This window comes from Beta vulgaris, chromosome 3, assembly GCF_026745355.1.
Source record: "Beta vulgaris subsp. vulgaris cultivar EL10 chromosome 3, EL10.2, whole genome shotgun sequence".
Lineage (NCBI taxonomy): Eukaryota > Viridiplantae > Streptophyta > Magnoliopsida > Caryophyllales > Amaranthaceae > Beta > Beta vulgaris.
The window spans coordinates 52,127,478-52,155,089 of record NC_079204.1 but is presented as its reverse complement, the minus strand read 5'-3'; the positions used below and the strand labels follow the sequence as shown (position 1 = coordinate 52,155,089).

General features: G+C 38.6%; 1 protein-coding gene and 1 long non-coding RNA gene across 4 annotated transcripts; one reads left to right on the top strand and one right to left on the bottom strand.

Moving 5' to 3' along the window:
- Nucleotides 1-8,759: 8,759 nt before the first annotated feature.
- On the bottom strand, nucleotides 8,760-19,592 carry LOC125496112 (uncharacterized). The gene is made up of 2 exons (XR_007272817.1): nucleotides 19,351-19,592; nucleotides 8,760-9,255 (listed from the first exon to the last, which is right to left on the bottom strand). It is a non-coding gene; the product is annotated as an uncharacterized LOC125496112 (long non-coding RNA).
- On the top strand, nucleotides 9,225-18,286 carry LOC104889437 (calmodulin binding protein PICBP). Of its 3 annotated transcripts, none has more exons than XM_048641645.2 (7): nucleotides 9,225-10,358; nucleotides 10,511-11,185; nucleotides 11,370-12,627; nucleotides 12,738-14,000; nucleotides 14,131-15,417; nucleotides 15,548-15,906; nucleotides 15,983-16,232. In XM_048641645.2, exons 1-7 carry the CDS (start codon nucleotides 9,567-9,569, stop codon nucleotides 16,013-16,015), a joined length of 5,667 nt encoding a protein of 1,888 aa, XP_048497602.1. In that variant the 5' UTR covers nucleotides 9,225-9,566; the 3' UTR covers nucleotides 16,016-16,232. The 3 variants fall into 3 exon arrangements, with proteins under 3 accessions (XP_048497602.1, XP_010672961.2, XP_010672960.2); XM_010674659.4 differs by adding an exon at nucleotides 17,802-18,286 and having other exon boundaries at nucleotides 9,237-10,358; nucleotides 14,173-15,417; nucleotides 15,548-17,699; XM_010674658.4 differs by adding an exon at nucleotides 17,802-18,286 and having other exon boundaries at nucleotides 9,238-10,358; nucleotides 15,548-17,699.
- Nucleotides 19,593-27,612: the final 8,020 nt, after the last annotated feature.

Below are 27,612 nucleotides of genomic sequence, written 5' to 3'. Positions count from 1 at the left end.
GCAGGGAAAGAAGTGGCTAAGCCTAGTCAGAAATGGGTTCCTAAGGCTGTGCAACCTAGCAAGCCTAAAGATCCTGTGACTACAGGGGGAGATGAGGATGATGCTATGCAGTCAAAGGAAGATACTATGGTGAATAAGGAGGCAGATGGGACTGGCCTTGCTATTGCTGCTCATGTTGGAGAGGATGATAACATGAACAATGAGGCAGAGAGGAGGGGTGGAGAGATTCTCAGGACTGAACCACAAGCTCCAATTTGGAATATAGTTACCAGAGGCCAGAAAGGTAAAGATGTGTTAGAAACTGTCAGACCTGTGGTAGTTATTCACAATGTGGATGATGCTGGGAGTAGCTCATTCACTCTTACTCCGGGTTAATGATTGTATGCTCTTGGAATGTTAGGGGGTTAAATAGCCCTCTTAAACTAGGAGAAATAAAGAAGTTCATGAGACAACAGCATGTGTCTATCATGGCCTTACTAGAAACTAGAGTTAAGAGTCATAATAAAGATAGAATTGTGAAGAAATTGGGTAATAGTTGGAGATGGGATCACAATTATGAAGCTTCCAACAGGGGAAGAATCTGGATTGCTTGGAGTCCTTCTAATGTTTCACTCCAAATCCTTCTTAAAACTGTTCAATTAATGCATTGTAGGATTGAGGATAAACAAACAGGAGATCGGTGGTTCCTTACAATTGTATATGGTTTGCATACAGTGGAGGATAGGAAAAGTCTTTGGGTGGATATTGAAGCTCTTGGTAGTAATATTCAAGAGCCCTGGTGTATCATGGGGGACTTTAATGCTATCCTATCTTCTGGTGACAGAGAAAATGGTGCTCCTGTTACTAACTATGAAATCCAGGACTTGAATCACCTCCTAGAGTCTTCTGATCTCTCTGAAATGAAGTCATGTGGGCACTTTTTTCTTGGTCTAATAAAGGCAATGAAGATACTAGAATCAGTAGCAGAATTGATAGGGGCTTAGTTAACTCTTATTGGATAACTAAGTACCCTCATGTGGTGGTGGAATATATGAACCCTGGGTTGTCTGACCACTCTCCTTTACTGTTTCAGTGTCATCACAAGATTCAGACAAAGGGTAAGCCTTTTAAATTTTTTAACTACATGGCTGAACATGGTGAGTTCCTCCAAGTAGTTAGTGATCAATGGCAATTACAGGGAAGAGAAAAAGGCAGGATGAAGTTAGTGTGGAATAAGCTTAAGCATGTTAAAGTGAGGCTTAAGGAGTTGCATAAAGCTAAATTTTCTAATCTCCATATTAGAATTGATAATGCTAGGGAGGAATTGCAGAGAATTCAATCACAATTGCAGAGCTTCCCTTCATGCAATGAGCTTATTCAGCAGGAAAAAGATGGTATCTTAAATTTGCATAAATTTTTGAAAGTAGAAGAGGCAGCTTTAAGGCAAAAATCAAGAATTCAATGGTTGAAATTGGGTGATTCTAACTCTCAGTTCTTCTTTAATGCTATGAGAGAGAGATTTATGTAGAACAACATTGAAATACTATTCAATGCTGATGGTGATAAACTTACAACTACTGCTGCTCTAGAATCTGAAGTTCTTAACTTTTACTTTAGTCTTCTTGGCACAGCAGCTGCTAGTTTACCTTCAGTGGACATTTCCTTGCTGAGAAGTGGCCCTCAAGTTTCAAGCTAGGGATGCAGCTTTACTTATTCTTCCTGTTACAACACAGGAAATTGAAGTAGCTTTGTGGGCAATTGATGGTAATAAAGCCCCAGGTATTGATGAGTTCAATAGCCATTTCTTTAAAAAAGTTTGGCCTGTTGTCAAACATGATATTTGTGCTGCTGTGACTCAGTTTTTTAATTCAGGGGTCCTGTTGCCTGAAATTAATTGCACCCTAGTTACTCTTGTTCCTAAAATCCCTAACCCTTCACTTGTTAAGGATTTTAGACCTATAGCCTGTTGCACAGTGTTATACAAGATTATTTCTAAAATCTTGACAAGCATAATGCAGCTTATGATTGGTAGTGTGGTTGATTTAAGCCAGGTTGGCTTTATGCCTGGTAGGAATATATCAGATAATATTCTTCTTGCTACTGAGCTTATCAAAGGCTACAACACTAAACACATCTCTCCAAGATGCATGCTGAAGGTTGACCTGAAGAAGGCCTATGACTCCATTGAGTGGTCCTTTCTGGAAGCTGTTATGAATGAGATTGGCTTCCCATCTACATTTTTGAAATGGATTATGACTTGTGTCACCTCTGTTTCTTTCTCTATTCTCATTAATGGTAGTCCTTGCCAGCCTTTTCATACTAAAGAAAGGATTGAGACAAGGGAATCCAATGTCTCCCTTTCTTTTTGCCCTTGGGATGGAGTATCTATCAAGATGTCTAAGGAAAATGAAGGCTAATCCTAGATTTCATTTTCACCCAAGGTGTAAAAAGCTAAACATCACTCATCTGATGTTTGCTGATGACCTTTTGATGTTCTCTAAAGCAGATCAAACCTCTTTGCAACTTGTATTTTATGCTTTCTCCAAATTCTCCCAAGCATCAGGGCTTGAAGCTAACTTAGATAAAAGCCATCTCTATATTGGAGGGGTTGATGAGTCTCAAAGAGATATCCTGCAATCAGTTGTTCATATGCCCCTGGGTAGTTTTCCCTTTAAATACTTAGGGGTTCCTCTCACCACCAGGAAACTCTTTTACAATGAATGCAGGCCTTTGATTGAGAAGACCATGACTAGAGTCAGGGTGTGGACTGTCAAGAAACTCTCTTATGCTGCTAGAGTCCAGTTAATTAAAGCTATCCTTCATGGTTTTCAATTGTACTGGTGTCAGATCTTTCTATTACCTAAGAAGGTGTTTAAGGAGGTTCAAAACATCTGTAGAGTCTTCTTATGGACTGGTCAAGATTCTTATTCTAGAAAAGCTCCTATAGCCTGGGAGTCTTTGTGCCTTCCTAAGAGCTGTAGAGGGCTAAACATCAAAAACCTTGCTCTTTGGAATAAAGCTGCAGTTTCTAAGCATTTGTGGGCAGTGTGTCAAAAACAAGACAGGCTTTGGATTAAATGGTTACATGAGTATTATATCAAGCAACAGGCCATACAATCCATGGCAGTCCCTAATAGGCTGTCATGGGCCATGAAGAAGATTCTAGAGAATAGAAAGATCTTTCAAGACTTGCAAATCACACATATGCTTCAGATTCATGAGTTCTCAATTAAGAAGTTGTATATGCTAATGCAGGGAGAGCATGATCATGTCAATTGGAAGCGAATAGTCTGTAACAATAAAGCAAGTCCTAAAGCTTTACTTGTCACTTGGCTTATCCTTCATGGTAGACTGGCTACCAAAGATAGGCTGTTTTCATGGGGTATTACAAATGATGATTTCTGCCCTCTTTGCACTGAAGTTAGTGAGAGTATCTCCCATCTTTTCTTTGAATGTCCATTTTTTGGGGAAATATGGAATACCTGCCAGCAGCATTTGAAAGAGGTAGTGACTTTCAGGAACCTGTCAGATGAAATCAATGTTGTAGCCTTGAAGAGCAAGAGAAGTGGTGTTAAAGCTCAATTATACTACATGATGTTTGCTGAAGCTATGTATCAGATATGGCTTCAAAGAAATGTAAAAGTGTATGGGGGCCTTATGCTTGATACAGTATCTAATTTTAGGCAGATCTGTTTTAGAGTTGCTAGTAGATGTAATGATTGTACTAGGCAGCTTCTTCTTAGTTAAGTTTGTTTTGCTGATGTGTATTCAGTAGTTGAGATTGCAGGGTTGGTTTTTTGGTTTGTTGCTCCCAGGCCCTTCCTAGAAGGTAAGGGGAGCACATTCCTTTATTCCTTTCCCTCGGGGTTGATATGGTGTTTGTCATTCCTCTTTTTTTTGGTTATCAATAAATATTTTGAATTGCCAAAAAATAAAATTTTTTATAAATACAAAAATAAAAATATATGTCCTTAAAATTTTATATTAGCATGTGTGAAAAGTGTAAAAGTGTAAATTAAAATGGAACTGATTGAGTACTTCCCAAGGAATTATCACATAACAAAAATTGAAGAGCAAAATGGACTGGTTAGTCTATAAGGCTCAAAAAAATCTCTGGGCTCGTGAAAAGTGTAAAAGTGTAAATTAAAATGGAACTGATTGAGTACTTCCCAAGGAATTATCACATAACAAAAATTGAAGAGCAAAATGGACTGGTTAGTCTATAAGGCTCAAAAAAATCTTTGGGCTCGTGCTTATCAAGTAAAACAAAGTCTTTCGGGGGAGACTATCAGCTTATTCTTACCGCACATCATTTATCGTAGGTGATAACTTATATATGGTGGGCTGGTGGGCCGGTGGCTATTGATTAAATGAGGCTAAAGTGGTAAATTGGCCTTAACTTGTATTACTTTTTTTTTTGAGGGGAAAAGTAGCAAATATATTAACTCAAGGACAAATTGTCCATCAAAACATAGGGAGCCACCTCCGGAGGATAATGGTTCTCCCAAATCTGTTCAACCCCAAAAGGGATGAGCTTAGCTAGATGATGTGCTACATAATTCCCATCGCGTTTAACATGCGACCACAAAATAGAAGAAAAACAAACACAAGAGGATAAAATGTTGAAGAGGATAATATCTATATCTGACAGAAAAATAGCATGCTTAGAGAGGCGATTAATAACAACTTGACAATCCGATTCCAGGATGACCTCTTGCAGGCCATATCTTTTGCCCAACCTCACAGCCATTTCAATGGCTTTAGCTTCCGCAATTTCAGAATACGCTCTAACTCGACGCGTGGCAGCAAAAACTACATCACCATTTGACCTTCGAGCTATGGCACTAAGTCCCACCCATCCTTCAACAGCGAGGCATGCGTCAACATTAATTTTCGTGACACCTGCAGGGGGAGCAAGCCATTGGCGTGGGCTGCTACCTGAAGCATTCTTAATCACTTTGTAAATGCGCCCAGCATACTTATCATTTTCCTCCACCAATCGTGAGACACGTTCCAGCAATACAACATGTGGCGTGATTTTGTTGTTGAAAATCAATCCATTTCTCTTTGATTATAATTTGTGATTTATGATTAAGAAAAACTATAGTCATGTGGGAATTGGGATCTTGTGTTATTCGTCTCGATATGTACTTTTCGAATATCATTTTTTTTATTTTTTTTACAAATACAAAATTAGAGATATAAAGTCTCAAATGGATGTACTGATATGCGTGAAAAGTATAAGTGTAAGGTAACTATTATTTAGGAACAGAGGTAGTATCATCTATGTCCATGCCCTTTACTACTGCAACGTTTTTCATTTATGAAAGTTCAATAATATTTGCAACATTACTAAATTTGGATCAAAATTTTGTCTCTCATCACGTCCCTCTATTTATTTCATTCTATTTCTCCTCTTTATATGAATACTATTATTAAAACGTATAAACACGCATTGTAACCTGTTACGTATTGTGTCATGTCACACAAACATGGCACCATTATACCTCTAACATGGCAATTTTCAGACGTCATTGTAACTTTACCATGCCAATTTTTTACTGGGTTGCTAAACAACACCCTAGAATTTCCTAGTAACGCCATAAATGTGGTGAAGCGCCTGCCATGGACGCCTCCACCGGTGATGGGGCGTCCATGGTAGACGCCTCCCTTAATTTTTTTTTAAGAATTTACAGTAAATGGAAAAAAAAAAACATAGAGAGAGGGTGATGGTGGGGGTACGGCGGTGGTGGTGTGTCGGAGGTAGCACTGCGGTGGTGGTGGTGCGGCAGTGGTTGTACGACGGCACTGGTGTCTAGTGGTGAGTGGAAGAAGACGGGAGGGAAAGTGAATGAAGGGAGAAAATCTGAAAATGAGAAAATATTAGGGAAGTGAGTCAAGGGAAGGAGAGAGAAAGAAATGCAAGTATGTAAATACGGTATAAAAATACCGTATTTAGGGCGTTACTAGGAAATTCTAGGGCGTTATTTAGCAAAACCCATTTTCTAATGCCCAGTTTCAATGTTGCAACACAAGAATTAAGGTGGCCGCATGCAACATTTACTATATTACTCCCTCCGTCCTATAATATAGTGCTTATTTCTCATTTTTTATGAGAATTAAGGTAAGTGGAACATGAATGATAAATAATTAATGTTGTAGAAAAAAAAACTGATTTTAGGAAAGAGAATGGTGAATAATGAGTAAAAGAACATTAAATATATGACTAATCCAACCCTTAGGTTCAATAAACAAAGAAAAAACACTACTTCAAGGAGCAAATAAATGATGATTGCATGGATTTTAGGCAAATCAAGGGAAATTGTGAAATTAAAGAATAGAAACAAGAATAACATTTCAGAACACCCAAAATGAAATGCAAGCACTATTTTATGAGACCGAGGGATTATTTCTATAGCAGAAAAGGAAACTTTAGCAAGTAAAATGAGTCGAAGGACAATATCACTCCAAAATAAAGAATATTTTTTAGGATTGAACTCAATAATTTTGATTTATAGGGAGCATAAATAGTCGGGTGAGCTTGTAAGCCTATCACTGTGATGCCAGTGGCAGAACTTCATGGAGTCAATGGAAGCCCCGATTTCAGCCTAACTCCTGAACTTTTCTATAAATTAAGGTTGAAAATGTAAATTTTGTAAATAAAATAAGTTAATTTTTATATTGACCTCCTTTAAAAATACAACTTATATTTTTAATCTCCTCTAAAATACTTCCTCCGTTTAGAAATAATTGCACCATTTCTATTTTGTGCACTATTCACATCTTACACTTAGATTGTCTTTGGTGATTCATATCTTAGGAAAAACATACTCATGTAGGGTCTTGTTAGATTTGTCTCGATGTAAATTTTTTAATATAAACTTTTTATAATTTTTACTTATTGATAATTAAAGATATTAATGGTTGAAATCATACATCGGCATGCGTGAAAAGTAGAAATGGTGCAACTATTTCTAAACGGAGGAAGTATATTTCTCGTTCTACCCCACGTGATGCAAACCCACAAATTATAACAACAACGTTGCCAACCACCTACGAAGCTACTAACCACCATGACAATACTACACATGAGAATTGAGATGAAGATGATTGAGAATTTGAGATCTGAGGAACCTCCTTTATCTTTATTTGGGTGGATGAGATGATGGAATTGGGGTTCCACATGGCACATGTTCACCTCTAATAGTCGGTGATCCAATCAAATGGGCCCACTCTGGGCTGTGGGCCTGTGACTCAAGTCTAAACGCGTTTTACCGTCGTCATCCGGATAATACAACAAAAATCATGTGTAATAGAATACGTTGTACTAATTCCTTCTGCATGTGAAGTGCAGTAGTGCACAACATAATCTTATTTGAATATGCATATTGTATAAAGGATAAACATACGTTATCATTTAGATAATCATATTGGAGACGGCCAGCATATATATGCATATAATGGTGCGTAATTAGTACCTTAGGAATATCACATCCTGGCGTCATTTTTTTAAGAAAGATAATAGATCCGAACATCAATCCTTGTTAGGTTACTAGTTCATAGGAAACACTAGCTCATAGACTGGGTATAAGATTAAACAGTCTAGAATTAAATGTTCAATATATTATTGGGATAAAAATCCGAACTCTAGACAATGCTCTGAATTTGGAACAATACTCCTCTAAGCTACCACATCTTCTTGATCCGTCCCATCATTATGGTAAATACAAAAGTGTTATGTGGCAATGGTCAACTGTCTTATTATGTACTCATATTATAATAGTCAATCTTCCTCCTAACATCTAGAAGTTCATCAACTTTTCAGTTTCCTACAAAATCATAACCAATAACCACCACCAAAGTTATTTTTATTGTTTTTTTTTTTAAATACTACATAAATAATTATTCCAACTAGCATAAAATAAGCTGATATGTTCAGTATCACAGGCTTACAGCATCGAAAATCCTACATCCCCACTCATGTGTTACATATACAATTGCAACTTGCAAGTCTCAGAATATGTACTAGCACTTTAAAAAGGAAAAAATAGCCAAGTTGATAGAAGAAATGTTAATAAAGATGGGAAACATTCACACAAAATCATCTCAACTCATGTTGTTCATCATCAAAGACTAAAGTAGAAAGTGCTTATGTATGATTAATAGTTGTTATTTGTTACACCTAATATACTGGCTTAAAAGGAAACAATGAACATTTAATATAGAAAACAATCTCCTTGAAAGTTGAATGAGAGGGCAAGTCTTGACCATCTCACTCCCACTTGGCTATGTAACTAGATTGCTTTCAGAGAACAAGTATCAAGGGGTTTTCTACGTATTATTCTCTAAATTATTCATTTTTGATAGGGTTTTTTTTTGTGAAGGACCAATTAAAATATTTTGTTGGCAACTTAAAAACACATTACAATTTTCCGACCAAATTGTCAACTTTCCGGCGTTGACTTATTTTTTCGTCCAAAACTTTGATTTTTTTTGTTTTGAGTATAAAAGAAATTAAATCAATTTTAAAGATAGTTGATACTATTTGATGATCATCTAGGACCTAATCCATGCATAATTCCTCAAGTCAAAGGGTACAATGTAGAATTTTTTAAAAGCAATGATTTAACACCAAAGATAAAAAAAAAACAAGTGCTCGTTTAGTTGATAGAAATTTATGTAGGCAATGAAAATTCCTATAATTTTCTCATTTGGAAAGTTATTTGCTTGACAGGAAGCTGAGAATATGGGTGCAATCGAAATTCCTTAGAAAATTGAAATTCCTAGAAAATTTGGAAATTTAATTACCCAGTACCCCTTGGTCAATCAAAATTCATGAGAATTACAAATTATTTGATGTCAACCAAACAAATTTGAGGCATTTCCAAGGAATTCCATAAGGGAAGTAATTTCCTAAGAAATGAAACTTCCTACGGGAATTAAATTCCCATGTATACCAAACGAGCACCAAAAAAGTAAAATAACTCGAAAAGAAAATCCTCCTCCCTTAAAATGTTTGTTCCAGAGGATAATGAAAAGGAAGTAAGAGAATAGTACTGCATAAAACAATAGAAACCTCATTTTCAAAAGAATGAGCACCAAAGAGGTGAAGTCTACTGATACATTTATACAGGTCAAGCCGGCAAAGCAGGCCCAGTCAATTACTCAATACCGCCCTTCTCTGTACAAGTCAATGCCTCATTTATATTACTTTACAAATTACAACCATCATCTTCCCATGGCCAGTGACACCAACCCATTTGATTAACAAAACATCTGATGAAAAATAATAATTAGTCACCCAAATTAATCAAATCTTTTCAACCTACTCATCTTTAATAGCCGTTTATTATTTGTGTCCAAATTAGACCAATCCATGAAATCACTTTTGCCCACCAATTAAAGGGAGATCACCTCCAAAAAGAAGCAACTAAATCAACTCCCAAAAATCAAATTCACACCCATACTAGATTTCACCTCTTTTATGAAAAGAATCCAATATATTGTACCAAAAAAAGTTAGAAACAAAGAAAAGTTGGACATCACATCAGATTCCATTAACCACGATATTCCCATATGCAAAAAAAATGGCCAATATAACATTCTCAACACAAGAAACATACAGAGAAAAAGGGACAGAACCAAGAAAGAAACTGAAGAAAGTGAGGTCTGTTAAGGTTGCAAACCTGGATAGATTGAGATTATCAATGAGGAGAGAAAAAACTCGGGTTAATCGTAGCGTTGTATCGGAATCATCGTCTACTGCCATTTCAGGGACATCATCACCCAACTACATGAAAGCTACAACTAGCAGTGCCAGAAAAGGGTCATTGCAAGCAAATTCTGTAAGCAGCTGTGACAGCAGAACTTCATCAGTAAAGTCCACCTTGAAATTGAATAAACTTGTCTCAGTGCAAGAATGCTCTGATTCTGGAGGTGTAGATATTTCAGTTAAAGTCAAATCAGAGAAATGTATAAAGAGGGTGCCTAGTTTAAAGCATTCAAAGAAGTTGTCTAGTAGAAAATCAATGAAAATTCGGGCTAGATATTCTCAGTTTCCAGATGTTGGCATCAACCACCATGAAATGCTTGAATTTCAGGACAATGCTGATATCATTGGTGGGGGAATAGACATTGATTCAGAAATCCCGAATGTAAGTGGTTCAGATTTCCAAGATAGCATGGTCCCGTCTAGAGCGAAACAAAAGGGAAACTTAGAGCGATCAAGATCAAGAAAGTTGATGAGATACAAGAGCATAAGATCATCAAGAACAAAGCAGAGACCACATTCCAGACTCAGTGGCAGAGAAATAGAGCTTATGTCTAGTGATGCAGAACCATACGACATGAAAGGCAGCAGTTCTCAAGAAACAAGAAAGGTTCATTTTCATCTTTCATGTATAATTCTGTTTTTCAGAATGTTAGATATTAATTCTTAGAAAAAAGTGGGGAAAAAAAATAAAATAAAACATGTGTTTAGGGAAACATTTTGCTGTCATGAACTGAACTGAACTTTAGTTCTTTTTGCCAGAATTCTGCGAAAGGTTTGACAAGAACATCTAGTTTGAGGCCTCTAAGAATCCTAGCAAAGATTCCAAGCCTGAGACCTAAAAGGAGTAAAGTAAGGAAAAGACCACAAGTTACTCCACTGTCAAGAACAGGTGTTGCTCGTGCCACCTGTTCATCCGCTCTAAAGAGAACTGCATTCCCGGATCATGACATTCAACTTCATTCAAGGGGAGGTGAATTGGAGGGAACATCATCTTTTCATGTTTGCCCGTACAGTTATTGTTCAATTCATGGTCGCCGCAACCAAGCCCCTTCTCAACCTCTAAAAGAATTCATCTCTGTGAAAAGGAAACTGCTCGGTAACCAAAAACGTGAGCAGCTGGAGAGCCACTTCAAAGACGAAATGGAACATTACGCAAGTGCCACTGGAATGGATCAATCAACACAAATAGTCTCTGCTGAAAGTTATGCATCAGGAGAAGTCGAGAATGAAACAACAGAAAATGCTGCGGAAGCAGAAGATGACGGAATAGACTTTCTCGTTAAAATCTATGCCAAACCCAGAAGAAAGTGGGCTGCTGAAGGAGCCCTGAGCAATGATGCAGAAGCCTTAAATGGTTCGACATATGACCAAGTCAGTGTTGGGGACTATGAAGGGAAACTATCAGAAACACTCAGTGAGACATCAGGACCTGAGGTAAGAATCAGCTAATATCTTAATTCTATATAAGGTTTAGATACACTCTAAACAAAAAGTAATTTGTCTTGAACGAAGTTTATTACTCCATGACAAAACATGTAAGATCTGGTTCCCAATCTGAAGACACATCACAAAGGAGAACATGATTCTGTATTAAAAGTTTTATTTTATCTTGTGTTAGGAAAAATCCACATTGAATGATGGTGAGCAGGAAATATATGAGACCTCCAGAGGTTGTAATGTTGACCTAGATGATAAAACTCAGCAGCAGAATAGCAACATTGCAGCTATAAGTTTGCCTTTAGAATTACCTGACATGAATGGTCCAGAATCAGGGTCTATTCATAAGTCACTTCAACCAAGTATAGCAGAAGAAGAGCTTCAGAATCTCTCTGGGGATCATTTACATTTTGCAAGCAGAGACTCTGCAGTTAGTCTAGGTGATAATCTGATCAATTATCTCTCCGACAAACAGAAGTATACAAGCATGTGGCAGTTGATCCATCAGCAACTTATTTCGAGTGAAGCATCAATGAACGAAGCCCAGGGAGTCAAACGAGCAGATGAAAAAGAAGTTGCAGATGGAAACGCTAACCATGAGATGGATAACTTGGATGTTAAACAGAGTAAACACAACAACAATTTCAATGAAGAAGGGGACGACCAAGTTGCAGCGATAGAGAAGCTTGAATTGAATCAGAGTGCAGCTGTTAAGTTGGTTCAAGAAGCACTTAATGCAATTTTACAGCTTGATGCAGATCAGCAGTCAAATCCAGTCCAAGAAATGGCTAATAGTTCTGTCGATGAGCATATCTTAACTCCTCCAACCTCCAAAGAAGAAACATTCAGTGAAGGTGGTGATATAGGAGGCCAAGAGATGAAATTGGAATTGACAGAAAACCAAAACAGAATGAAGCAAATAGGCAACAGATTACTGCAGAAAGATGAACCAAATGGGAGAGAGATGTCAGGACGACAAATGTCCAAGAGCCTCAGCAAACTCAGAAAAATGTTTGTGACTGCTAAATTCATCAAGGCAATGGAAAGACTGAAAAAGATAAACCCACGCAAACCACAATATTTATCTCCAGAAAAAGCCTCAGAGAATGAGAGAGTACATCTAAGACATTTAAGCATGAACGAAAGAAAAAATACTGAAGAATGGATGCTTGATAATGCGCTTAGACAAGTAATTTCTAAGCTGGATCCTGATCAGCAAAGAAGAGTAGCACAACTTGTTGAAGCATTTGAAACAGTCACTCCAGAGATGGAAGAGAAGAGCAACAGGAATTATCTTGTGAAAAGTGTGTCTACCCCCATGTACGGAGAAACGAAACAATTTGTGGAATTTGAGCAAGATGTATTATCATCTAATGAACAGGTTGTTCCTGTGGAAAAATGTGCAAAAGAAGATAATGAATATCAGGCGAGCACAACAGGTATTTAAATTAGTTTTTCTTTAATTTGTATTGCAATCAGAGGATATAAACATGCTACATCATACAAACAACTGAATTCTGAAATTTTAAACTTGTCCAATTTCCTCCAGATGACAAAATTCTGCAAGAATCGGATGAGACCAACAGTTCAGAGTCTACTTTGGTGTTACCTGAGAAGAGTTCAAAGGCAGCTTGTGTTAATAATATATCATTCGGTGATAAGGGTATGGGTGATAAAAAACCTAGGAACACTCTCAAGGTTCCATCCCAATCTTCTAACAGGGATTCTGAAGTCAGCCTGGTTGGTGATATGACCAGTATTTTCTTTAATAAACAGAGGTATACCGGTATGTGGAACCTGATTTACCAGCAGGTTGCATCAAATGAAGCATCCATCAATGAGCAGCAGCGAGCCGATGGATTCAATGAAGAAGAAGATGGTTGTGATACAAACAACTGTCAGGAAACGAATGACATGGCATCAACTCCAGATATTTACAGCATGGATCAAAGGGAAGATAATGATATCCAAAGTGCAGCTAGTGAAAAGCCTGAACTTGACCAATCAGCTGCCATAAAGCTAGTAAAAGATGCCCTTAGCGCAATTCTAATGCGTTATGAGCAGCCAACTCATTTACAGTCCTCTCAAGATCATCACAGACGTACTGACAACACTAGAGATTATTACATTTCTGCTCCTTTATCTTGCACAGAAGATAATTCCACTAAGAGTGAGGAAAAGCATACCTACTCAGACCCAGAAGATAAGCTGCATTATGTAGAGGATACAAGTTTACCAGTCCAAGGGCAAGTGGAATGTGATGAACTGAAGGCTCCTCAGAGAAAGATGTCCAAGAGCTTAAGCAAGCTGAAAAAAGCAATTGCAACTACCAGATTCATCAAAGCAATGGAGAGGCTGACGAAAAAGAGCAGTCTGCATAAATCACAAAATCAATGTTCAGACTCAACCTCGGAGGCAGAAAGAGTTTATCTGAGGCATCGAAGCATGGTTGGAAGGAAAAATGATGAAGAATGGATGCTCGATTATGCACTTAGACAGGTGATATCCAAGATGGCTCCGGAACATCAGAGAAGAGTCGCACTACTTGCAGAAGCATTTGAAACACTGCACCCTGACCAGAAAGAGAAGAGCATTAAATGTTATCCTTTAAAAGGTGAAGCCGCTGACCGCATTGGATTAGCCACACCCCCAAATGAAGCGAACAAATGCTATCTTGAATCTCAGCAGCAAAGATCCATATCTATTGAACAAGTTCTTCAAAAGAAAGATGATGGCATCCAACTACCCACCAGAGATACATCTCTAGAAAGATATCCAGGGGAACATCATGACCAACAGGCAAGCTCAGCAGGTAACTGTAAATTCATTTCTGTTGGTAAGGCACTAGAAAAACCAATTATGAAAGATAACAAACTTGCTGCACCTTCAATTATTGCTATTCTGATCACAACAATTGTTTAATCTATGCAATGATATTCTAGATGACGTAATTATGCCGGAGACTGATGAAATTGCAATATCAGATTCAACTCTGGAGTTGTTTGACAATGATTCAAGATTAGCTTCTGTGGCTGTCAAACTTGAAGAACCAAGTACTGAAAATGAAGAGACTGGGAGAAGTACTGAATTTTCTTCCTCATTATCAACTGGCAATTCCGAGGTCGATAGTGATATTGCCACTATCCTCACTGACAAACAGAAGTACAAAAACATGTGGCACCTGATCTATCAACATGTTAACCCAAATGAAGCATCAACAGCTGGAAAGCAGGAAGTACATGGAGTGAATGGAGAGGAACAAGGTGATGAAGCAGACACATGCCAGGCAATAAATGATCCAGAATCAACAACCCTGACTCCTCAATTAAAGAAGTCTGACGAAGGTGAAGATAACCAAAATGCAGATTTTGATCAGTCGGCTGCCATATATCTGGTAAAGGAAGCAATTAATGCAATTCTGCAAAGCCATGAGCAAAAATCTGAACAAAAGTCCCTTCAAGACCATTGCGGAGCTGCTGATGATGCTAGAGAATTTTGTTACTCAACGGCTCTAGCTTCTAGACAAGAAATTTCTGGGGAAAAGAGAGTGGATAAGCATAGTATATCAGAGCCAAAAGAAAAGCTGCATAGCGTAGAAAGCACAAGTGGCCCACTCCAACAGCAAGCAGAACAAATTGAAGCAATTGAAGCCCCGAAGGAAATGTCAAAGAGCTTTAGGAAGCTGAAAAAAGCCATTGCAACTGCCAAATTCATCAAGGCAATGGAAAGACTTAGAAAGATCAGCCCACGAAAAGTACGACATTTGTCTGCAGAGATGGCCACTGAGAAAGAAAGAGTTTATCTCAGGCATTTAAGCATCAATGAGAGGAAAAATGAAGAAGAATGGATGCTTGATTACGCGCTTCGAAAGGTTATTGCTAACCTGGCTCCTGATCAACAGAAAAAAGTGGCACTACTTGTAGAAGCATTTGAAATAGTCAAACCAGCGAGAAAAGGCATTGAAAATCAAACGAAATTAGAGTGGGACCCTGCTATTGAGTCAGAAATCTCAACAGACAATAAGGAACTTCTTGAGTCTAAGCTTGATGGACCAACATCTCCAATGCTTAATGATAGACTGAATATGCTTGGTAAAGGTTCTACATCAGGAAAAAGTGTGCAGAAAGATCATAGCATAAAGTTCTTAGACCTCAGGACAGATTTATCCCACAAGATTCTTGATTCAGATGACTCCAATTGTCACAATCACCAACGAACTAGCATAAAAGGTACTTACTTAGCTAGTTAGCTGTTAATAATATCTACTTCTATGTTCTACAGTCCTTATATACGATAGTCGATAGCAACATGCTAGACAGTGGCATAAAGTCCCATTTGTTCATACTATGGCTTTTGCAGGTTCTCCAGTTAGTGACCCGTTTAGCAGATCAATAGTGGGAAAGGAGGAGATTGATGCCCATTCCGTGCATGAAACATTTCAACATACTAAGGATCCTGAGCAGGATGACGAGGCTAACATAACTGAAGGAATCTTTTGTGACAAACAGAAGAATACTAGTATGTGGCACTTGATTTATCAACATGTTGAATCTGTCAGTGTTGCAGAAGCTGGGAGCAAAGTGAGTGAAGAACTGACCAGTGAGGACCAAAAGAACAAGGGTAGCGCATCGTCTGAGATAATTTCTGATGCAGAGACTGATGATAGTGATGCAAGCAGCATAACAAGTGAACTTACTGAGAGTGACGCCATCAAACTGGTAAGAGAAGCCATCAATGATATCCTTAATGCGCCACAAGACCTTCAAAATGAATCAACTTCTAACAATAGAACAGCTGCTTCAGAAGAAGGTCAAAGCGTGTCAATAGAGGAAAAGCCTAAGAAAAACCTATCCAGGGGATTCAGCAAGCTGAGGAAATTTATTATTTGCAAAAAATTCATCAAGGCGATGGAAAAGACACGGAAGTCCTACCCGCAAAAGCAATTTGGTCTACCCTCAAATTCTGATTCAGAAACGGGAAAGGCTCATCTGATGACTCGTGCTATGGGTGAGAAAAAAGGGATGGATGAATGGATGCTTGATAATGTGTTGCAAAAAGTTATTTCTGAGCTGGCTCCTGTACAACAAAGAAGAGTGTCCTTGTTGGTTAAAGCCTTTGAAAAAGTCAATCCAAATGTTGAAGAAAGGGGGAAAGAACTCTACTGCCCTGAAACAAAATTTTCTGATACTATTTCCACAGAAGGGGAAACAAAGAAAAAGGAGGATGCATTATCATCGCAGGATTCAGAACTTCCTGGTGGTTTTGACCTCAAGCTAGATAAATTAACAACTTCCAGCAATGAAGTTGTCACAGAAAGAGTTCCGCAAGAAGTCTGCAAAAAGGGAAGTCCTAGCTTAACTAAAGAATATGCGCCGAATGGAGGAACCTGGAGAAGTGGTGGCCCTTGCAGTAATATTGCAGCAACATCTGATGCAATCACAACTCTCCCAGATAACTGTAAGGACCCAACAGAAATTAATGGTGCAAATGCACCAGCTGTTTCACTGGAGGAAAGAACAGATTTTAGAGAAGAACCATGCATTCAGCTCAAGAAGAAAACTTTAATTGGTGAACACTTGATTGAGGTTACTGAAATAGCCTCAAAATCTGCAAAGAAGTCTCCACAATCTGAAAACTTGGAAGATGAATGGAATAACCATTTACAAACAAGTAGATCTTTGGAAAAATCTATCAGCCTGTGGGGCCTAATACTGCAGCATGTCGCAACTGATATGTTGGATGAAAATGAAGCCCCAAAAACAAGTGAAATTGATGTACATGCACAGGGAGACAGCACTAAAATGTCAGAAAGGAAAATAGATGATTCTTCTCAGCTTTCTTCTAGAGGCAAAAGTTGCAGGGATATGGGTGTTCAAACTCCAACAAGTTTTGAGTTTCAAGAAAATGAAGCAATTAAGCTGGTAGAGACAGCAGTAGAAGAAATGCTACTTTTCCAGGACCAGATTTCTGATACAGAATCAATGACCAGTAGCACAACTTCAGAGCAAGAAGTATACAGTCCAAATAATGGAGAAGAGCCCTCATCTGCTGCAGCACAGAGCGCTGGATTTGCAACATCGCTTCATATTGATACTGTAGCAACTCCAGATGAAGATATAACATCATCAAAAGAAAAACTCCCCAACAACTACAGCACGCTTTCCAAAGTCATTCTGTGTAAGAGGTTCGTCAAGGCAATGAAAAAAATGCGAAAACTCAAACCAGTGCATGAACAAGACCTTTCTCAGACATCTCACTCAGCAGAAGGCATTCCTTCATTACGTCAAGTTTCACCCAATGATAAGCAAAGCTGGGAGGAAGCGATGCTTGATAATGCACTTCAGAAAGTTATTGGAAACCTTGCTCCTGCAAAGAAGCAACGAGTTTCATTGCTGGTTCAGGCTTTCGAGACAGTTGGTTCACATCCTGCACCCAGCAGCAGATGGAAAGGCCGAGCATGACTCTCATGAAAAGAAATTGTATCACTGTCATGGCAGAATCTCAGATAAAAGTAAGTGCTTCTGGTTCTTTTTTTTCTCCCCTTTGTCACAGAAACTCAAAATTTAAAGATCACAATACCATTCAGCTTGAGAAATTTATCCCAACTATGCAGGAAAATGAGCAGCGACTCCTAAAATGCAAGCCAGGAACAGAATGATACTCATATATGTTGTCTCTTCCAGAGTTCCAGTCTTCTCTTTCAGACTTTCAAAATTAGATGGTGGTGTTGCAGATGTTTCCATATCAAAATCCAAAATACATATGGTACTTCAACTTTTTTTGAGAAGTTCTATTTGGGTCTCAAGATTGCAAGTTATCCAGTTCTATAGTACATATGTTTCTTTTCATAGGAATCATTAGAAATGTACAGTTAGTCACATCGGTTTATAATCTGTTATTGTTGGTTGGTTCTATTACTTTTATGTAATAATTCAGCAAATGATTTGTGATTAGATGGAAATATGTCCTGTTATAAATAAGTAGCCTTAGAAAACAAACCGTAATGTAATGAATCTTCTTCCTCCCCAGTCTCCGGTCCCCACTTCCTCTCCACATAATGTGTTGAGTGTTAGAAATCTATGTCATATTAGATCTGAACAGCTTCCTTAATTGGAGCGATGGGAGATAAAAATGGATTATTTTTAACTATCACTGCTCTACAGAGCAAGTAGAAACAACTTCAAGTATGTCAAACACTCAAACATTCACTACTTATTCAGTTATTTGAATGTTGGTGAGCGTCATTGTATGTCTTGTACATAAAAAGGACTTGATAATTTTGTTATGAAGTAATAATTTGTTATACAAAAACCCTATAGAACTTTGCTTCAGCAATTGGCCAAATGTGATAAATTTTCAGGAACAAGAATCAAAAGGCATTGCAAGTTTGCAACGACGTTGATGTTACCGAGGATAATTACTCAATTAGTTTCACATATCGTGATGTCCAGCAGTGTCAACCCTCTCTCTTCCAAATCAATAATATAGACTTTTCTTTATCCAAGCAACATACCACTTCCTAAAGAGCTCTTCTTCTTCTTCAACTCAGTTTAACTATTAACTAAAAGCAATATTAAGAGTTCATTCCGCTTTAATCACAATAGTTGCTTTTAGTGTTTTAACTAAGTCCAAACGATACAAACTTCATATAATAGTGTTCGGCAAAGTAGTGGTGAGCACATTTGAGGTTGTGAACTTTAGGATTTTGCAAAAGCTAACAAGTTAACTTTATGTATTCTATTTCCCGAACAAAAAATTACTACATTCAATCGTTACTTTGACAGTTGACAGCTAACTTCTAACATCTAACACGTAGTCACTACTCACTAACATCAACTATACATTATAATTTCCTCAGAAACAATCATGCTAGAATCAATTAGACAAAGCAGCATTTTCTTTTTAATTTACTCTCCATATTCCTTCAATCCATAATCAATAAGCATATTATTCTCCAACGAGCATGAAAATTAAATAAGATAGCCATTCAAACAGCAAATTTAGGGTAAAAGTACCAAAAAAACAAAATCAACTAGTAACTCAACCAAGATTACTATAACATTATTGAAACCCTAACAATGTGAAATTGGATAACGAAATCGCCATTGTTGAATTGAAGCTTCAAATAATAGAGAGAGAGAGAGAGAGTGAAAGAAAAAGACCTGAAATTTCGATTAGGGCGGGAATACGCAGCAATTGAGCGGGAAGTTGGTTGAAACTTGAAAATTTCAACTATAAAAGAGCTGACAGTTGGGAATTTGGCGCTGAGTATGGTTTTTCCTTTTATACAGGCCCAATTGCTATATGGTTGCTCCAACGTTTAAACAATAGGAATGTATTCGCAACTCCATTATCGTTTTCTGTTTTCAGTTAACTAGATAATATATATATATTCCCTTCATTTTTAAATGGAGTATTCATTTTTTTTGGGCACAAGTATTATGGTTCCGTTTGATATGGTGTAAAACATTATTCTGGAAAACTATTTTCCTCTATTTTTAATTTTACATTGTTTGGTTTGTTAAGTAGTGTAAAACCATTTGTCCTCGGAGTAAAATTGCTCTCTTAATGATGGAAAATCATTTTCCCTTCAAAAAATAAAAGAATATCTGTTTTTCTTCCTTTTCCTTATCTCCATTGTGCATTCTTTTTATTACTTCCTTACTTTTCCTTTCATTTTCCTTTTGTTTCATCATTTTTCTTACATGGAACCAAATAACGAAAAACTAATTTTGAAATTGTATTTTACATTGTAAATTTTTTTTGAAAATTATTTTACAGTTAAAATGTTTTACACCCAACCAAACGGAGCCTAAGAAGAAATCATATGTAGGACCTTATTTGTATTAAATCATAATTAAATATAGAAGCTGGTACACTTTTTATGAATTGTTTATTAAGAAGAGCGAATGTGGGTCATATGGAAAAGTGAGTGATACTATAAAAGTTGAAAGAAAAATAATATTATAATTGGTGGACCCATACCAAATAAGAAAATGAGAAATCTATTTGGGACAAACATAAATAGAAAAATGGGCACTCTATTTAGAGACGGAGCTCGGAGAGAGTAGTTTATATCCATTGTCAGTTTTCAATACAAATATGCTTGTTATGTTTAACTAAATGTAATTCATTATAATACAACTTGTATTATCTTCCTTCATTTTAATATAGTAATTCCTTAATACTCCATTCGTTTTTATTTAATTGTTACAGTTCAGTTTACGGAAAACTAAGAAAAAGGCAAAAAACAAGGAAGAAATACAAAAAAATAATGTTTGATTCTAAAAGTGTAAAAGACGCATTAAAATAATGTAGGAGAGCGGAAAATAATTCAACTATTTTAAAAATAATTCAACTATTTTTTCACCTAAGAATGTTCAATTCGAACAACTAGCAAAGCGGGTCCAATTAAGTTCTAATGACCCATTTAAAAGATCCATCCTCTCCCATGCAAAAGTTGAATTAAAGGTGGTATGGTACTACACTACACCACTACTGCAATAGCAAGGCCATCCTTTGATTTGCCCACACACAATTATTGTAAAATTTGTTATTGCACCTCCACCGTAATCACGCTCTATGTCGGATTTATTTTAAAAGTTTTGGTTGCTAAAAGTCTATCTCTTCAATTAGTCAAAAGCATCTTTACATCCCACTCAGTCTCATTTTGATCATTACTCAATTAAATCAATCCCTCAAGTAGTTTTCAATTTGCAATCATCATTAGTTTTTTTTTATTCATCAAGTCCTATTTTTGCATTTTCTAAAGGCAAACTAAGACTATAAATAAGATTAATAACTAGTGACTTTAATTAATGTTATCTTCATTATAATCTAGGTTTAATTATCATATCACTAACTCAATTTATATAATAAATGACATAGTCACGGTTTTTTTTAAACGATAACGTAGGTTATGAATGAATGGAAGTTTGAATTTGAACTAGCAATGTTTGCATGTGCCAACAAGTGTAGTAGAACTGTAGAAGGCTATAATGAAATGGTTGTCGTGTGCATTATATACAATATGTATCTATCATAAAGATATAAACCGCCTAGAAGATGCATGTGCAATAAGAATTATGGTAAAGTGATCATTTGGGTGAAGCATAAAGTTGCATTTTTCATGAAGTATCAACAACAATTTGGTTGACCATAATATTTCGAAAATTCTTTTGAAAGTTTCACTTACCGGTCAAAGAAATATATTTTCTTTTGTGAAAAATTTGGTCCCATCGATTATTGTATCATAAATAAAGCATCATATGACTATAAAATAAAGAAAACTTCTTTAACCATTAGAAAGTTTTCTTAATAGCTTTCATAACAATATAATAAAGTTTTCGAGAGGAAAGTTGTATCTCCTACATTATTTATCTTTTATAATCCTTCATGCCAGTGGAGTAGGTCATATTAACAGAACCACGTATATTTGTTGATTCATCTTCTTTACTTTTATTTCTCATATTTAACTTCTCAATCTTCTTGTCTATGTTCCACAAACATTAAACATATCACTCGATCACTAAGTTGCAGCATATAGCTTAATAATGAAGGCATTAACGCACATCTAGATTCAAATCTTCAATCATTTCCAAATTACGTTATTGACTGATTTATGCTGAATTCCTGTTAACTAATATCCCTAACACCCTGATTATATAATGTAGTAATAATTGTTAGTAAGAGACTGAGAGTATAAGTAGACGTGAATCACCCATATAAAAAGGGAAAAATACATCATCTTTCTTTTTATATTACTCGAAAACAAAACACTGTAGTCAAATAAATCAAATGATTCTTGGTTATCCAACTGTAAAGCACACCGAAATTTTCCTTGGATATGGAGTCCAATGAAGCAATGAGTATTTACAAACACCATGCACCTCCCACCTTTTAATAAACACCAAATCATTTCTCACTAAGCAAGAGAGAAAAGGGACAATAGTATCTATTAGTAAGAACAATAATATGTGATAACCTGAAATATAGATATATACTGACAAACTCAAGTATATTATACTTTATATGATTACATATATCAATATATTTGTACATATATAATTAGATTGGTATATATAAGTAAAGAATTGACCTCAACATCCTGACTTATAGCTCGGTGCATCTAACACCATCAACTATGATTAGTAGCCTAAACACCATCAATTATGGGATGGAGTGCAGTTTGTACCATAAAAACCCACCGTCTTCAGCAACATTTTAGGCTTCCGGCCTCATTTATGGTAGGAAATGCACCCCATCCCATAGTTGATGGTGTTTAGGCTACTAGTCGTAGTTGGTGGTGTTGGGTGCAGTCGAGTTATAGTTTAGGATGTTGAGGCCAATTTTGCCTATAATTGATGCATAAGTCAAACTAAAATACTTAGACCATTAAAGAGATGGAGGAAATATTCTTTATTTTGAGAACCCGTTCTAGATAAGGATTAGGAAATATTCCAAATTAAAGAATATAACTAGGTAAAGTTGCAAAAGAAGGGAGAAAGCACTATCAATTTTGGCATTCACAATCAACTAGTATGCTTAATATTTTTGCTTTTGACTTCATATTCATAGGCCCTGTTTGGAATATATACTATTGAGTATAAATTACAGAGCTTTTTGGCCTATTTTAGTTGACTAGTTAAATCCTCTAATATTAATTTTGGTAAACAACGAGTTGAAATAGTTATTTGGACATGAAACTCTAATTTTGAAGAATTTGTCATTGTTCCGGTACGGGACAAATCACAGGGTTCTAAACCGGTAAGTCCTTGTATTCAAGCCGGGTTGGATTCCTGCAAAATAGAATAAGTGAACTAGCCTCGGGGGTTGATCCGAGGAACGCCCCTCCGATGCCTAAGTCAGTATTAGGTTTAAAGCCGGTACCTCTCAAGTATAATGTATTGGGATTCGTGTACGTACCTTATGACTCAGATCAACGGAGTATTTATAGGGACTTGATTAAGCCCATCTCATTGTTGGGCCCGGTAATCACGGGAGAGATTCCCAAGAATATTCCCTTAGGATATATTCTTATCTTTTACTGAAAATATATCTTTTTAGGCCCGTAGGCGTTGTAGATATAAAATGGATCTTAGCCCAGACTCGTAAGCCCAAAAGCTATTAGACCGGTATCAATTGAACCGGTATGGAACTTAGTCAGCCCCCATACAACTAGCCCCCAAGCCGGTATGCCTATTATAGGCGTATCCGGTTTAATAGGTTGCAAACCGTTATGGGAGATGCTGAGTTACTTTTAGCGAGAGAATGTGAATCGTTGTCAGGGAATTCCAACGGTCACCTCGAGCTGCGCACCTACATTGAAAGCTCTTCGAAGAGTGATTGCTTCACAGCTGGGTGCTACTAAAACACGTGGCATGATCATGTCGGGAAGACGAAGCGTCACTTAATCTCGACCGCGACTTTTCCTATAAATACCTCTTGTGCGACCTCTACTTCTCACTTCTTGCAATCTCTCTCTTGTGATCGCGCTCATATCGGACTTTCTCTCTCCAAAATCCTTTCGTTTCTTGGCGGTATTTGCTTGATCTCTCATTCCGGCCTCACGCTACCAGTTGATTCCGGTGTATTTTCCCTTCGCGTCTTTACTTCCAGGTATTTTATCAAAACTTTTTCCGATCTTTCATACCGTCTTATTTATAATGTCGTCCAATTCTGAAAATTCTGATTCCCAAGACATATCTAAGTCTCCTTCTATTATGAGTGAGAGTGATGCCGAGTCTGATAACACCTCCATTAGGTCTGTAGAGGTTACCACTTCTCCCCTGGTTACTCCTACTTCAGAACATAGGGTAAATAGCCAGAATGATTGTAGTACTTCCGGTAGACAAGATGTGGAGCCGGCCATTCATGCCTCCCCTTAAAGATGGTACTGGGACAAGCCGGGGCTTTAGGTCAGTATGGAACCATGAGAGGTTTAGCTGAACATTCCCCTGAATTGTTTCCTTCCGGCTCGTCTCCTGTCAGGCGCTCTACCTTTGAGGTGGGTGAGACATCCTATAGACCGGTACCTAGGGAGATTCCGGCCTCTCCTGTCCACTCAGATGCGGTAGAGAGTGTAGAAAAATATGTAGCGGGACGGATGAGGAGTCCACCTCTTAGAAGCTGAGTCGGATTCTGACCGAGAGGACCCTCCCGAGATAATCCCTGAGGATTCTGATGAGGATACCCTAGCGAAACTGTTCATGCCGCCCAGTGATGAGGACTGTGCTGGTAGTGTCCAATTAGATAGCGGCTGGGCTAGGACCTGCCGGCAAAGCAAATTTCTGATTAAGGGTCCCCAATATTTTGCTTTTCCGGACGATTACAAATTAGCCCTCCCGGTTGAAGGAAGCCGTGTAACAGATTGCCCTTCCGGTCATGTGGCTATTTATGCCCACATGCTTGATTTTGGACTGCGATTTCCCTTGGATCCATTTTTCGTCAAGGTCTTTAAAGCCTGGAACATATGTTTGGCCCAACTGACCCCCTTAGGATGGCGGAATTTGATGGCCTATGCTTGGGTGGTCCGTTATAAGGGTTTTCCGGAAACCTTGAACCTCTTCCGCAAACTCCACTGGATTAAGGAAGACGGCTCTGCCAAGGGTAAAGGGGCCGGGAAGAAAAGGAAGTCCCGGGATAACGAGCTTGAGGGCCGTGGGTGGATGTCGATATACACGAAAGCGGGTAAGTTAACGGTCTACCCAAACCTAGCTCCCTCAAGCTCTGGAGAGGCCGATTTTTCTGGGTGCGTGTTCCTGATGATTTCCCTTTGAGACGTCAATGGACTAAACTCCGTTCTCGCATGGAACATATCAGGGATAGGGGTTTAACCCGCCGGGAACGTGTGGCCTTTGATTACTTCGCGTCGGACTCTATCCCGGCGCTGAGAGGCAAGAAGAGGATACCAGTTCCCAAGTACTGGCTTCCTCACACCAGCTATGTTTTTACTAACCCGGCTTTGTCGGCCTTAGGCTTCTGCCGGTCTGACCCATACGGTGTGTTTTGTTTTTGCTTTTGTTAGCTATCTGCCTGCTTTTGTTGCTGTTTTCTGACTGCGATCTCGTCTTCTTTGTAGGCAAGGATTTCCTGATCCGTGAAGCCCTTCACGTCGACAGATCTTACCGGCCTTTGAGTAACATGCCTCCTAAGCCTGCAAGCAAGTATGTCCCTATCCAACTGTCGGCTGGTGGCGGCCGAGGAGGCCGAGGTGGCCGGGGGTCCGTCCGGAGATCCGGTACTGACGACGATGTCAGGGATACTATTCCCCTGCAACGCCGTCAGGCTGAGGTCCAGGCCCGGAAAAGGAAACCGGAGCAGACGGGGGCCGAGCCGGCGGCCAAAAAGATTGCCTCTAGGGTGGGCAAGGACAAGGAAACTAATGTTTCCACTGCTCCCCCCTTGCTTTCCGGCCGGGTTGCCGAGGTAGGCACCTCCTCCCTGCGGCCCAAGATCTATAAGCAACTTACTCTGCCAGATATGGTTCCCGGCCTGGAGTCCTTCGCCAAGCCCAGAAAGCAGGGCTATCTGGAGCGAGACCGGATGGAGATGCCGGATGTTTGAAGAGGCGTTGGGCTCGCTCTCCGGTGAAGAATGGCGAGAAGTTCGATCCAAAGATGACTGTTTTGGACGACGAATCGCTGCTCTTGGACCGTCCTCTTGAGGGCGGGAATCTGGGATACCGTATTTTAAAAGCTACACAGCTTAAATACGACATTCCGGTGGACGAGGTTTATACGCTTGCCGCCACGCATGCGCATAATTTGGCCCTGGTAAGATCAACAACCTTTACCCTTTCTTTTGCAAGTTTGCTATCGGTCTATTCGTTGTCTTGACCTTTCTGTTTCTCTTTGCCTTTTGCAGTCTGCCCAGTCCGGTAAAGAGCTCTGCGACTTCTACCGGTACTTCCAGACTTCTTACTTCAACGAAGTTAAGGAGAATAAGGAGCTGAAAGGTAAAATGGCCGTTAAGGAGCAAGAGCGGCTTGCGGCCATTACCGAGAAGAATGACGCGCTGGCTGCGGAGAGCAAGGCTGATGCCACCCTCACAAAGGCGGTGGAAGATCACTCTCTGGTCCTGTTCAATAAGGATGAGGAGATTAGGCTTCTCCGGGAGCAAATTTCTGAAGCCAAAGAGCTGGAGCGCGCCACCGTTAAGGAGTACCAAAAGGGTATGGACTTTGTAAGCCGCTTACTCAACCGGTACAACGGTGGCTGGTCTGCGGCCATGAGATGTGTTCGTCACACCTTCCCGGACTCGACTGGTCCAAGATCGAGGAGGCGCATACCAACCTCGTCCATGGGCTACCAGTTGAAGGTGAGGACCTGGATCCCGGTGTTACTGAAGCTGACATCGCCAATGCTGACCCCAGAGTTGAATTTGAGGAGGAGCAAGAGGCTGTCAACGACGCCGCTGATACTGCCAACCCTGATGCCGATCCTACTCTGGAGGAGCCAGTGGTTGTTGTTGACGGCTCTGAGGAGGAAGAGCAAACCAAGTAGACTCTCAGCCTTCCTCCTTGCCCTTCTTGTATTGGGTCACTTTGTGGGTGGTGTGCTTTACGCCCCCATGCCGTCTTTCTTCTTGGGCAGCCAAACTATCTTTACCGTTCTGTAAATCCGTTCGCCTGTGATCGGCTTTTTGCTTTTCTTTTGGCGGTCATACCGTATGTGGTTGACTGTTTAGCTCTAGGATTGTAATTTTTCATTGATTAATGAAGTACATTTTTTGATGGACTTTCGTATCGTCTTTTATATTTGTTTATGTTTGTCGCATGTTTAATCGTGGTTATTGACCGATTTCAATGGTCTATTAGACGGATTAATGCTTAATTTATTTATACCGGCAGATCCACGAAGGTCATTGACCGGTTTCTCACTATTGGTTAATTCAGCAGATCCACTAAGGTCATTGACTGATTAATCAATAATGCTTAATTATTTTATACCGGCAGATCCACGAAGGTCGTTGACCGGTTTCACACTATTGATTAATTCAGCAGATCCACTAAGGTCGTTGACTGATTAATCAATAATGCTTAATTTATTTACTACCGGCAGATCCACGAAGGTCATTGACCGGTTTCACACTATTGATTAATTCAGCAGATCCACTAAGGTCATTGACTGATTAATCAATAATGTTTAATTTATTTTATACCGGCAGATCCACGAAGGTCATTGACCGGTTTCACACTATTGATTAATTCAGCAGATCCACTAAGGTCATTGACTGATTAATCAATAATGTTAATGGGATGGGCAGCATTGACTGATGTGTGTGGAAGATGCTCATTTTATTAAGATAAAACGGCTCTTCCCGGCTATGCCGGAATTATTGCCTACAATTAACTAATAATCTCTTCGGCACACGCCTGATTATTCACTCCTACTGGCAACATTGCCCATCTGTTAACTAAACAT

Bases quoted from the DNA above. Each gene is read 5' to 3' on its own strand.
- LOC104889437 (XM_010674658.4), top strand. From the start codon at position 9,567: ATGGCCAATATAACATTCTCAACACAAGAAACATACAGAGAAAAAGGG. The intron at 10,359-10,510 runs GTTCATTTTCAT...TCTTTTTGCCAG, and splicing joins GTTCTCAAGAAACAAGAAAG to AATTCTGCGAAAGGTTTGAC. The intron at 14,001-14,130 runs GTAACTGTAAAT...ATGATATTCTAG, and splicing joins CCAACAGGCAAGCTCAGCAG to ATGACGTAATTATGCCGGAG.